Genomic DNA, 12,957 nt, shown 5'->3' on the forward strand with positions numbered 1-12,957 from the left:
CCACGAACATGAGATGCTTGCAGACCCGGACGAATATTTAGAGTCACGGATATGAGATGCTTGCAGACCCGGACTAATGATTGGAGCCACGGACGATAGATGTTTACAGACCCGGACTTTAGTGCTTAGGGCCACGGAACTTAAAGAATGGAATTAAAATACCCGCATGAATTAAAAATCCATCCACTTAATCTATTCCCGGACCCAGTGTTAGCGTCACGGAATTTCCGTGGATGGTATCAATAGACACTTCGTTAAAAATAACAAAACACCAAACATTAATTGTTTTAATTTATTAAAAGTAATAATTATTTATATAATTAATTAATAACATAATATTAATCTCTTAATGCTGCAGCGGAAACAATATTTTTTGTTAGCCCGTTTTTAACTAATACAAACAAACTTGATCACTCATCGATCACTCAATGATCACTCTCGATCACTCATCGACAACGTCTTAACATTTATTCGCTCTGCGTCTATTGACAGTAAAACGGTGTGATTGTCGTTGTTCTGATCTCATGACTTCATTGCGTTCAGCTCGTGTATCGTCTGATTGTTCTTGACGCAATTGCGCCATTCTCACACGCGCTCCAGTATTTTCTTCCTGAACTTGTTCTTCGGTTCTTTGGGCTCTTCTATTTCGAATGCTTCTAGATTTATTTGTATCACGGCTCAAATTGGCCCCTTTGCGTTTTGTTGGCATTGTTCACTGTACAATACAAAACACACATGAATAGAACTGATTGAATTATTTAATTATTATATTCAATTATTATATTAATCATTTATTTTATCTTTGATTACATTAAATATACATGTAAAAATTAGATAGTTTCACGAAAGCGAAAAATTTTATGTTTCTTAATTATATCGAAAATACATATTGTTAGAAATAGTGGAAAAAATTCTGTCGAAGTTCGAGCTCTTATAAGTAAACACAAAAAAAAATTTCCCAATTGTAATAAAAATCTAACTTTCACCGAATTCGTTTTTCACCATTCCCAACAATATTTTCGTTATAAATAAGAAAGAATAATTTTTGATTTTATAATAAACGTAAAAAATAATTTATACTTATAACTCAATAGCCGTTGTTTGCGGGAACTCGTGACACGTATTGAGTATTTTAGAGGTTATGTAAGTCACTTAATTAACTGATCGTGCGATTTATACTCAAAATTGATAATTTTATTAGTTATTAATAATTAATTATATTCAATAATATTAGTTATTAATAAATAAATAATAAAGTTACTCGAGAATATATTTGATATGAGAGTTACACTGAGATAGTAAAAATGTTTAACTACTACGCTTGAAACATAAACACTAATAATAGCCGAAAACTATAGAGGTAAGATCCCTACTCCGTGCTGTTTACAGGGTGAGAAGTGACACCGGTAGACACATGGAGGGGATGACTTACCAAGTGATAATAATTGATGTTATCGAGCGGGATAGAAAATGATAAAATTATGAAAATGACTATTAAAAAGCAAGGGTTGGTGATAAAAAAGTGCAAATTTAGAGTTGTATGTATTTTTTGATGCCACATAATAAAAACATAAAAAAAAAAAAAGTTTATCAAAAAAATAAAAAAAAAATTTTTGGGGTGAACAGCCCTTATTACTTAGAGGTTAGCAAAATAGATAGTAGCCGATTCTCAGGCTTACTGAATATGCATAAAAAATTTCATGAGAATCGGTCAAGCCGTTTCGGAGGAGTATGGGAACGAACATTGTGACACGAGAATTTTATATATTAGACTAGCTGTGCCCGCCCGCTTCGCGTGGCATAATTCAACTGTACACTTAATATAATATCTAATATGAATATATATAAATATATATCAAATATAGCTGTTACTTTCCCGCTTCACTGGTTATTTTTGATTCTAATAGTAATTTATAGTTATTAATTAATTTTTATTCATTTATTACATAAATAAATTTGGTTTCACATAAAAATTAAAACAACAAATTATAATTTAATTTTTTAAGTGATGAGTATTCTCGGATTCATTTATCATTGTTTTCTTGGAATCGAAATCTGAAAAATATATTATTTAGTTAGTTATTTTTAATTTATGTATCATACTAATATCATTAAATATATCTGATAATACTTACTATTAGAAATCCATTGTTGTTTTAGTTCATTTTGTCGTTTAATACGCTCCACTTTCTTCTTCTCTAGATTTTCAAAATAATCACGAATTTCCTTGAAGCTGATAAGAGTATTATACATTGCATCAACCAAAGATTTCTACAAATGGGTTAATGAATAAAATAAAATTAAAATGTGTTAATATAGAAGTATTCGATCGTAAGTCTCTATAAGAATTAAAGTCACATACCGTTCTAACTTCTTTAAAAGCTGTCCCTTTTGTCTCAAAAGTACCCTCATAAAATCCAACACCTTCGTGATGTCTCTCATCTTGATAACTTACTCTCACTATTGTAAAACATCCTATCGTAACTTTCCTAGTCTTATCTTCTTTTTCGAAATCTATTTAATTTAATAATTTCAAAGATAATTTTTTACAGATTTGATAATTTTTATTTACATGTAAATTAAAATTAATTTACCAATGGTTTGGTTTTTGATTACATGTGACCAGTTTTCACTGCCGAACACTTGATCAGCATACACACACAAATGTTCAAACGTTAAATTCTTTTCAGCCATCTGTTTTTTTTCTTATTAATCAATTTTTTAAATGACGTTTCGTTAAATTATTTTGTGTTGAAAAAAATCTTCAATTATTTAGGTTAAAAATAAAAGACTATTGGTTCATTTATTCGTTTTTCTAGAATTTTTTATTTATTCTTTTACAATTTACAAATTTAATAAATAAAAACTATATTTAAATAGTAATAAGTAAACAATATAAACAATATATTTAAAGTATAAGTTATTCTATCTTATTTTAATGCTTCCGGATAAACAACATTTCGTGTTGTGTTATTAGGAGATAAAACATATAAATTATCACATGAGCTTACGCGAGACACCGCTACGTATAATTGTCCATGTGAAAAACAATTTGTTCTTAGATCGACACCAGCAGCTTTCAAAGTTTGCCCTTGTGACTTGTTTATCGTCATAGCTAAACAAACACTGACAGGAAATTGGATTCGTTTAAATTCAAAAGGATAATTGTTAGGAATAATAGGAATTCGAGGAATGAATGTACTTTCTCCTGTACCTGATCCAGTTAATATTGTGGCTTCTATAATATTCTTCATTAATTTAGTTACTCTCAATCGCGTCCCATTACATAGTTTGGGTGGATTCAAATTTCTCATAAGAATTATCGGAGTGCCTACTTTTAATTTAATTATATGATCTGGCAACCCTGATGTATTCAAAGAGTTAAGAAACTCGACAGGATAGTTAGTAAGGTCATCTTGATTAAGAGTAGTATTAATTGATGTATAAATTTTTTCAACAGCATTAAATTTTTCTATGATAACACTATTAATACCTTTTACAATTTCATTTGTCGGACACAATATAGCACGTTCAGAGAACCATTCATTGTCTTTATTTGAAATATCATTTATGCCGGGATAAATTTTTTCGATCAAATCATCAATGGATGAAACAATTTTACAGAGCCCTTCTGGTAATAAAATTTCGCCATGTTGATTTTCAGTTAAAGTACCTTCCCCTACATTCAATAATAAATTTGAGAATTCCAAAGAGGCTGAATCTTTTTTCACACGCATGTTAATTGATAATGACAATTTTTTAATTTCATTCCATATGTAAGATTGTTTCAGAGAAGCATTCAATTCATCAGCTCTTGTACCTCCTGTTATTACTGGTAGTGTTTGACGAAAATCACCAGAAAACAAAAATGTTATTCCACCCATTACCGAAGTTGTGTCTCTTAAATCCTGTAACGTTCTATCAACAGCTTCAATAGCTTTTTTATTAGCCATCGTGCATTCATCCCATACAATAAGGCAAGTTTTCTGAAGAAGCTCGGCTTTGTTAGTATTTTTAGATATATTACAAACTGGACTGTCAGTAATATCCAAATTTAAAGGTATTTTAAACATTGAGTGAGCTGTTTTTCCACCTGGTAATAAAGTGGCCGCAATACCTGAAGATGCAACTGCTAATGCTATTTTTTTACTATTTCTTACTTTTGCCAAAATTAAGTTAATTAAAAATGTTTTGCCGGTACCTCCTGGAGCATCAATAAAAATATGTCACCTTTGGATGTAGACACACTATTAATCACTTCATTATATATTTTATTTTGTTCTTTATTAAGTTTTGGCTCATTTTCTATTAAAAATTGTGATAGTACTGATTGATCATAATTTATTTCTTCTAAATATTCTCTATTATTAATAGCATTTCTATAATCAACAGTTGGTGTAGGGAGCCCGTAATGATTTAAAGAATTTCCACTAATAGAGATAAGTATATTATTCAAGTCTATAAGACAACGATTTTCTACTTCTTCTGTGTATTGATCTGGATCAGCATCAGGAAGATTCCTCATTATAATTCTTAAATAATCTTCGGATAAATATTTTTTATATTTAATCCAAAGTTCCATTGGATCTGATGGGATACAAAAAACCAACATTACGGCAAAAAGCTACCTAATTTTTTGAGGGCTATCAGTTAAGCTTGCTTCTTTTAGTGTTTCATCCCAGTGTGAGTCATCTTCAATTAGATTTAAAGCTTTGCATGCTGATTGGTAAGTTGGATGGATAATATTATCAATTGTTTTTAAGGCTTCAAAGGATACTGGACCTCGAATATTATGAAGCAATAAACGCAAATAAAAACATTCTGTATTACTGGGATGTATAGTATATACTCGTCCAATTACGTTTTCTTTATAAATATCTACATAATCATCAACTTTACGTCCTCTCTTTCGCTTATTAAATATTTTATTTTGTTTGTCGAATATATAATATAAAGGAATCTCATCATATAGAAGTGTTTTAGCAAAGTCGTCCTCCTGACATAACTTAAAAAATGCCATCAATGTAGTATTTCTTGGATTTTCAATTTGATTATTTAAATTGACGGGATTAAAATAAATTCTTTGGCCATTTTCTAAATGAACATCTAAATGAACCACTGGTGGAAACCTTTCATGAATAGGAAAAGATAATATACGCCATACTGCCTCAGATGTACTGATATATCTTCCCGACTGGTACCTAGTAATTTCATCATTTTCATCTTTTAATCCAAATGTTGCTTTATCACTTCCTTTATTCATATATTTGCATATATATTTAATAGACTTAACACTACCGCAATACTCTACATTTATATGACAATCAAACGTCCGCAACAATACAGGAGAGTAAGGAACTACCCAACGATTATCTACTTCAATATTATCTCCATTAACTTTTATTATAGCAACAGCTCCGCCCATTTCTGGTGATCTCCGCTTATAAGTTGGATATCCATCTTCATTAGTTATCGTTTCAATTACATATGTTTTAGGAAAACGTTTAGTACACCGACCATCTTTCATACACACTGATTGATAATTAATTGATCCACATGGTCCATGTACCATATGCTTTTTTACAATTTTAAATAAATCTGGATCTTCTTGAGGATTAGGGAACTCTGCTTTGATTACATTATCTATTTTATCAGGCTGAAGTTTCTTTTCAAGTCATATCAAGCAATGAGCATGAGGAAGTCCCCTTTTCTGCCATTCTACACTATACATATAACATTTTACAGGACCAAAAAGTTGCCCTTTTGTGAGTAAATCAATCAACTTTTTTAATTTTAAATGAAAAACTCTTGACGTAATATCATGTCTATCCGATGAAGTCTGCCCTTCATAAAGTTCTTTTGTAATTTCTTCCCAGTTTGGATTTGTCGTAAAAGTAATAAAGAGATCTGGACGACCATATTTTTTTACGTAACAAAATCCATCTTGCGTACGTTCGTGCATGTACCGTGGACCTCCAGTGTAACTCGAAGGAAGAATTACTAAGCGACCTAAATTTCCAAAATCTTTATCGTTCTGAATGGCATCCTGTAAGTGAATATAATTTTCTGCTCTAAGTTGTTTTTGATTATTTCGTATGAATAATAATCTTTCAGACTCTATTTTAGCGTACATGTCTACTAAAAATTGATTTAATAGTTGTTTATAGCGATGTAAACTATTAAAATCATTATGTTTTACCATAACTCTATAAGAATAAAATTGAAGAGCAGTAATTTTTTTCTTTGTTGTTTGTATACCAAAATTATAACCATCTTCTCCTCGACAAAACATAAGCGGATATTGAAGTGCATCATATGACCTATGAGTCTCACAAATTCTCTTTAATAATCCATTTCTAGTAGATAAAATAATATCTCTTCTTTCATAGTGTTGATCAACTAATAATACAGCAACTTCATTCGTAGATGGCTTATTATAGCAACCAGAATGTGCCGATGCAGGTTTACGATCAGCATTAATAATTAAGTTACAATTATTTCTGCTATTTATTGGAATTGATTCTAAAGCCACTTTAAAATCTCGAACATACGGATTAACATGATGGAGACAATTTTGCAACTCAATAATCAGATTTTTATTTACATTTTGAAAATTATTTAACCTCACATTAGCTTGCTCATTGTAATCAGATATAAAGTATATCTGTAAAAATTGAAAAGGTTTATTTTCCTCTGGGAGCAAAGAACCTATCAAATGGTAGACTTGGCCTTGAACTTTAAATGTAGGCATAAAGTTTCCCTCAGTAATAATTTTTGCTCCAAATGATGTCATTTGAAAAGCATTATTATAACTTCTGATAGATTTTAAAAAAAGTTTTGACTGCGCGTGTGTTCCTTTAAGAAGCGATTTGATAGGTTCAGGAGGATCAACAACAGGATCTAAAGTGACTTTCCCTGATGAACAACATAAGCCTTTAGACTCTCCTTTAAATTTGAGGGCTTTACAATCAGGACATATTATAGACATCTGACCGATATAAGATTCCTTTTTGTAATCAATAAGAGGATTGTATGAATAACCACTGTTTATTTTGTCTTTCCAAAAAAGTTTCTGTCTCTGAATTTGTCTATTTCGATCGAGAGCTAATCTTTGTTCATGCTCTTCCTCTGTCTCCAAGTGTCTATTAATTTCATGTTGTTGTGCATCAGCAAGTAACCTCTCACTACGTTGAGTATCAGATTCGTTTCTTCGAATTTCTGCAATACGTTCTTGATTTTGATGCAAGTTTATTTCTTTTTTATTGAGCATTGAATAATATCTTTCCCGAGCTTCTTTTTTACGATTTTCATGAGCTTCTACCGATTCAAGTTCTCTATTAATACTGTGATATTCACGATCTTGAGCTAATCTTTGATCTCGATGTTCATCGGACTCGATAGACCGTATAGACCTATGTTGTTCTTGATCGCGGTATAATCTAGTCATACGCTGCTCATTTGTTTCATTAATACGTGATTCCACATGACGTTCACGGTCATTATTTAATCTTTCTTCACGGAGTTCAGAAGTCTCGTTCATACGCGATTGAGAATGATGTTCACGATCTTGAATTAACCTTTGAGCTCGATGTTCATCAGACTCTAATGATCGTATAAACCTATGCTGTTCTTTATCATGGTTTAATCTAGTCATACGCTGTTCATTCGTTTCATTAATTCGTGATTCCACATGACGTTCACGATCTTTAATCACGCGCGCATTATATTCTTTAGGTAATTCTTTTTTCCGACGATCTACATGTCTTAAACGATCATAGTTTTGACGACTTTCTCGCTGCTCATCATTTTCAGTCGCTCTTGAAGCTGCATTACGTTTTTTATTTTGTTCTAATCTTTTCGCGCGATCAATAGAATTTTCTGTTAAACGTTTTAGTTTTTTCAGTTTAGAAGCTTTTGTCACCGTATTCAAATTACTTTTCTTTTTTTTGGGCATTATTATTTTTAAAAAAATAAATTTTTTAATCAAAATTAAAAACGTATTTTGAATCTAAATAAATCAACAAAAGTACGTTTAAATACTTATTAAATGAAGCGACCATCAAACTGCACTTCTATTGGCATAAATCGTCGTTCATAATATGGCTCTCACTCCTATTAATCTTTGATCTCCGCAACAGCTATTCAAAGTTTACTTATTGGTTATATTTTTTTTACAAATAATATTTTGTTCACAAACAAATGCCAGGTAATTAGATGACAGATGTACGTAACCTCATAACGTTTTAAATGTTTACATTTAACCAAAACATTCTCTTGTGTTGAATAATAAATTAAATAAATCTCATTATTGATTGGTACTTGAGCACGATTTCTTCTTTCTCATCAATACATCAATGTCAATATCAATATAATATAAATATCTTATTAAATAATATAATAATTATTATATTTGAGTTAAAATAAAACAAAAAACATGTCCAATCATCTTCCAGTTACTATTTTCCGAATAATAATCCATTTATCTATGGCGAAGACTACTCGTGAGTTATTTATATTTAATTTTGTAAGTAAAAATATATTATGTTATTATAGTTATCGAGGTGTTATTGCTAATAACTATAGAGTAAAGAAGATGAATGATGATTATTTCTTCTTTTTAACACAAAAAGGAATTCGAATATCGTCATGTTCTTTATGAAAGAAGAAGTTCTTATGATCGATTATTTTTTAATTAAGGATTACCAGGGACGTGGGTAGATAATAAAAGCTATATATTTAAATATGTTAGTATTACTTATTTATATGATGATGATGATATTTATTATTAACTCAATAATTTCGATTTGATAAATGAATCAATTCACGTTTTAATTTATGTCGCAGACATTCATATAGTATAGATATAGTATAGATATAGAAGACTCCTACTCAATTTGGAGCATGTAGGAGCTATATTTTGAAAATCAAAATTTTTTGTTTATACCCACTCTCTCAATCCATATTTGGAATAAGTTGTCACAAAATCCATTCTTAGATCATTTCTACCACACATATAGCAGATTCTTACCAAATTTGGAACCTATAAGAGTTATAGCTTGGAAATTAAAAATTTTCATTGTTAACACCCACCCCCGCAGTTCATATTTGGATTAGGTTGCCATTAATTCCGCTCTTAGATCATTTCTACCTCATATGTAGCAGATTCTTACCAACTTTGAAGTTTATGGGAACTATAGCTTGGAAATTAAAAATTTTAATTGTTAACACCCACCCTCGCAATTCCCTGTCGGGTGAGCTATCGTAAAATTCGTTCATAAATGATTTATACATCACTTACAGAAAATTCCTACCAAATTTGGAGTCTGTAAGAGCTACAGTTTGAAACTTAAAATTTTTCATTGTTAATACTCACCCCCGCAATCCCCTGTGAGGTTAAATATCGTAAAATTCATTCATATACTATTTCTACATCTTTGACAGAGAATTACTCCCAAATTTGGAGTCGATAGGAGCTATATTTTAAAACTGGAAATTTTTCATTGTTAACGCCCCCGCAAACCCCTTTGGAGGAGGAATTTCTTTAAAACCGTTGTTAGCTGACCTCTACATGGCAAAAGTAATATTCCTACCAAATTTCAAGTTTCTAGGTCTGATGGTTCCCGAGATATCGTGATGAGTGACTATATATAGATAGGAATCACATAATAATATAGATTAGGACTCCTATTTCATAACCACCACTGGGTTGACCGACATCATATATGTCCTATCATTCGCAGAATAACGTCTTCTGACTGTATACCAATTTTTATTAAGATTGGTCAAGCCGTTCTTGAGTTATAAGAAGACATACAGACAGACAGACAGACAGACAGACAGACAAAAAAAAAAAAAAGTTGGATGTGAATCAGCGCATCATAAAACGATTATTTATCACAAAATTATATGAAAAAATTGAATGTACAGACAGAGTCAATAGATTTATATAGTAGTATAGATATTGATAAAGGATATGAAATATAATTAAAATATAAAAACCTTAGTCAATTAACGGCAAAATTAACCTTTGTAAATTTTTTATGTAACCAGTGGCTGAAAAATGTTAACAATATTATTGTTAATTTTACGATTTTTTCTGGCATAAATGTTAAATACAGTCGAATCGCGTTATGAGTCCGGCTTGTTTTCTTTGTTTTTTAACCAGACTCACGTTAATAAGAGAGAGATACAAGGAGGGCTTATAACGCGACTCGACTGTAGATACAAATGAAATCATTATGGAAATAAATATCGAAATTACAGAATAAAAACGTATCAATTAGTTACAAACTATTAGAAATTAATCTGAGAATCACTTACTTGCTTCAGTAGTAAGGATAGAATTTAGAAAAAGGAAAATGTCTTGAAATTTTTAATTATCAATCTAATGATAATTATATAGTTTTAAACGCATGAAAATATTTTCTTTTTATTTTTTAGAGTAAGCAGTTACAAGTATATTTTTGTTAAAGTTAGGAAGTCTTTGACGATGCTCTTCGACCACTTGCAGTAAATATTGCTTCTGTTCCTCACTTCGTGTCAAACAATCATTGTACTCCTGGATCAATGCAACGCCTCTTTCAGCGAGATCATTAACAACTTTTAAGTCTGACAGGACAAATTTGTATTGTTGATAATTTTGATCGAAAGTCCAGAGCTCTGGATCCTTGTTTATAAAATCATGCTCCAGTTCAAACTGTTCAAATAAAAATAACGACCGCTTGCTCGCGAAATTGCTGATATTCATCGATAATAATAAGCTTATATCTGTGACAGTAAACTTTTTGAAGTTCGATTGATCACTTTTGCGCGTTTTCATGGTACTTACGGTCTGTCTTTTAATTTTTGAAGAAATTGCATCATCAAACAAAGCTAAACCAATCAATTCTTCCGATAAGTACCATAAATGTCTTGATATTGTCGAAGTTGCTGCATCAGAAATTTGCTTATGAACAGAACGGAATATATAAAGATTTTTAACCATGTTCAAATCTTGATAGGATGACTTAATAGCAAGAAGTGCACTGAACCATGAGACAACATAAAAATTTATCAGAAATAAACAGATATATCTAAATCCATTAACTTTGGTTGCATTTATCTTGAACTGTTTTTTAAACATGAAGAGTTCAAAGGCGTAAAGAGATTTCGACATCCATCTTGCATGGTGGTTTGCTCCTGGAGCTCTGAATTTTATACCATTTGTCGGAGTACCGCCCAAAAATATCAAGGCCAATTCCAAAAACTCTTTATCGTCGTCTCTGTCATGTTTTTCCTGAAATATAAAATTTATTAATTCATGAAGCTGTAAGAATTTATTTCGAGAGTTATCACTGAATAATAGATTAACAACATGATCTCGTAAATGTCATTCGACAACTATGATTTGTAATCTGAATTTGGAAAGAAATAATTATTAGTTAATGTTAACTATATCGTGCCGAAAGAATGAAAAATCAAAGAATTTGATGTACTAAAAAATAAGAACCAAACTATTTTGTATTTTTATCGATGGTTCACTTGAACAAAGCTAAAAATTAGAAAAATAGGATTTTGTTGGTCTGTAACTTTGAAAATATTGACTACAAAAAATTTATTGAGATGTTCTTTGTAATGCGTCTAACGAACTACAAAATTGTTATTTGACTTTTTGTTCTATCTTGGATAGTTCAGCTAAAAATTACGAAAAACACGAAATTTGGAGAAAATTGATACTGTAAAGCTTTATAAAAAGTCAGGCTTCGATGGTAGCAATATGACCCAATGAAATTTTTTGGTCAAAATTTAATCTTAAATGAGGTCTAATAGTTTATTTTATGAAAAAAAGAAATCATCAGACGTTGCGGCAGTAAAAATGAAAAAAAAAATTTTACCCGCGTTATTTAAATGGGAAAAACTTTAGAATCGATGGAGGACCTCTTAAAATTAAAATTAAGAACTCTCCTTTAAACAGGCCTTTTGTTTCAACATCTTCTACGATATTTTTAGCAGAAAGTGAAAAAAAAAATATCCGATTTTTGGCACACCTAATATATATATATATATATATATATATATATATATATATATATATATATATATATATATATATATATATATATATATATATATATAAATAATAAAGTTACTCGAGAATATATTTGATATGAGGTACACTGAGATAGTAAAAATGTTTAACTACTACGCTTGAAGCATAAACACTAGTAATAGCCGAATTATTAGTTAATGTTAACTAAATCGTGCCGAAAGAATGAAAAATCAAAGAATTTCCTAAGATTTTATAATGACGAGTGAAAGATTGCTTATTCATCAATAACTGTTGTAACGAGAGACAAAAAATACTACTGAAATATTAAGTTGTGAAACCCCGATGCGTAAATTTTTTTCAAGTAGTATAGGATTTAATCATCAGTATCTAAACACAAAATTTATTGAATAAACAATTTGAAAATTCACCTCATCAACTATTCCCGATAAAAACGTTTTCACCGAAACAGCGTTTAAAATTCGACTGAAATATTTGATAATTCTTCTATTCTTCAAAATTTCTTATTAGCAAACTGCTCTCAAGTGGCGATTATGCTATTTCAGTAAATTTGCAAAAATTAATAGATAAATAAGATAATTATAACTACCTGAAGTTTATTAATGATGAAACTTATTATTTCATCTTTTTTTCCTTGAACTTGGTTCATTATCAGGGAATCTTAAGTTCCAGTTTCATATTTTGTTTGGTCTATATTCTTCCAAAAATTTTGGAAGCGTACAAAAATTGCTACATTGGGAGAATTCACTCCTGGCCAAACAACTTCAACAACGCTCCTCAAGATCAATTCATAAATGTAATATCGACATGCCAAGTATAATAATGGTCTTTTTAACATTTTCTCTAGTCGAACACATGTTCCTTTATCAACTCCTGCACTGAAATTGATTAGAATTTTTATAAAATTATTT

General features: G+C 30.2%; 4 protein-coding genes across 4 annotated transcripts; all 4 read right to left on the reverse strand.

The window, feature by feature from the left end:
- Positions 1 to 1,783: 1,783 nt before the first annotated feature.
- LOC123274151 (DNA repair and recombination protein RAD52-like) lies at positions 1,784 to 2,797 on the reverse strand. The gene is made up of 4 exons (XM_044741640.1): positions 2,595 to 2,797; positions 2,363 to 2,514; positions 2,136 to 2,271; positions 1,784 to 2,055 (listed from the first exon to the last, which is right to left on the reverse strand). Exons 1-4 carry the CDS (start codon positions 2,692 to 2,694, stop codon positions 1,994 to 1,996), a joined length of 450 nt encoding a protein of 149 aa, XP_044597575.1. The 5' UTR covers positions 2,695 to 2,797; the 3' UTR covers positions 1,784 to 1,993.
- A 133-nt stretch (positions 2,798 to 2,930) lies between these two features.
- On the reverse strand, positions 2,931 to 4,525 carry LOC123274152 (ATP-dependent DNA helicase pif1-like). Its single transcript, XM_044741642.1, has 2 exons — positions 4,231 to 4,525; positions 2,931 to 4,159 (listed from the first exon to the last, which is right to left on the reverse strand). The coding sequence occupies exons 1-2, from the start codon at positions 4,523 to 4,525 to the stop codon at positions 2,931 to 2,933; spliced, it is 1,524 nt and encodes a 507-aa protein (XP_044597577.1).
- Positions 4,526 to 4,624: 99 nt separating this feature from the next.
- On the reverse strand, positions 4,625 to 5,572 carry LOC123274153. The gene has a single exon (XM_044741643.1). It carries the CDS (start codon positions 5,570 to 5,572, stop codon positions 4,625 to 4,627), a length of 948 nt encoding a protein of 315 aa, XP_044597578.1.
- A 102-nt stretch (positions 5,573 to 5,674) lies between these two features.
- On the reverse strand, positions 5,675 to 7,954 carry LOC123274154. Its single transcript, XM_044741644.1, has one exon. It carries the CDS (start codon positions 7,952 to 7,954, stop codon positions 5,675 to 5,677), a length of 2,280 nt encoding a protein of 759 aa, XP_044597579.1.
- Between the last annotated feature and the right edge of the window lie 5,003 nt (positions 7,955 to 12,957).

This window comes from Cotesia glomerata, unplaced genomic scaffold, assembly GCF_020080835.1.
Source record: "Cotesia glomerata isolate CgM1 unplaced genomic scaffold, MPM_Cglom_v2.3 scaffold_24, whole genome shotgun sequence".
Lineage (NCBI taxonomy): Eukaryota > Metazoa > Arthropoda > Insecta > Hymenoptera > Braconidae > Cotesia > Cotesia glomerata.

Coding starts and splice junctions, on each gene's coding strand:
- LOC123274154 (XM_044741644.1), bottom strand. CDS start 7,954: ATGCCCAAAAAAAAGAAAAGTAATTTGAATACGGTGACAAAAGCTTCT.
- LOC123274152 (XM_044741642.1), bottom strand. CDS start 4,525: ATGAGGAATCTTCCTGATGCTGATCCAGATCAATACACAGAAGAAGTA. Junction 4,160..4,230: donor TAGTGTGTCTACATCCAAAG/GTGACATATTTT, acceptor TTTTGGCAAAAG/TAAGAAATAGTAAAAAAATA.
- LOC123274153 (XM_044741643.1), bottom strand. CDS start 5,572: ATGGTACATGGACCATGTGGATCAATTAATTATCAATCAGTGTGTATG.
- LOC123274151 (XM_044741640.1), bottom strand. CDS start 2,694: ATGGCTGAAAAGAATTTAACGTTTGAACATTTGTGTGTGTATGCTGAT. Junction 2,515..2,594: donor AATCAAAAACCAAACCATTG/GTAAATTAATTT, acceptor TAAATTAAATAG/ATTTCGAAAAAGAAGATAAG. Junction 2,056..2,135: donor ACAACAATGGATTTCTAATA/GTAAGTATTATC, acceptor TATATTTTTCAG/ATTTCGATTCCAAGAAAACA.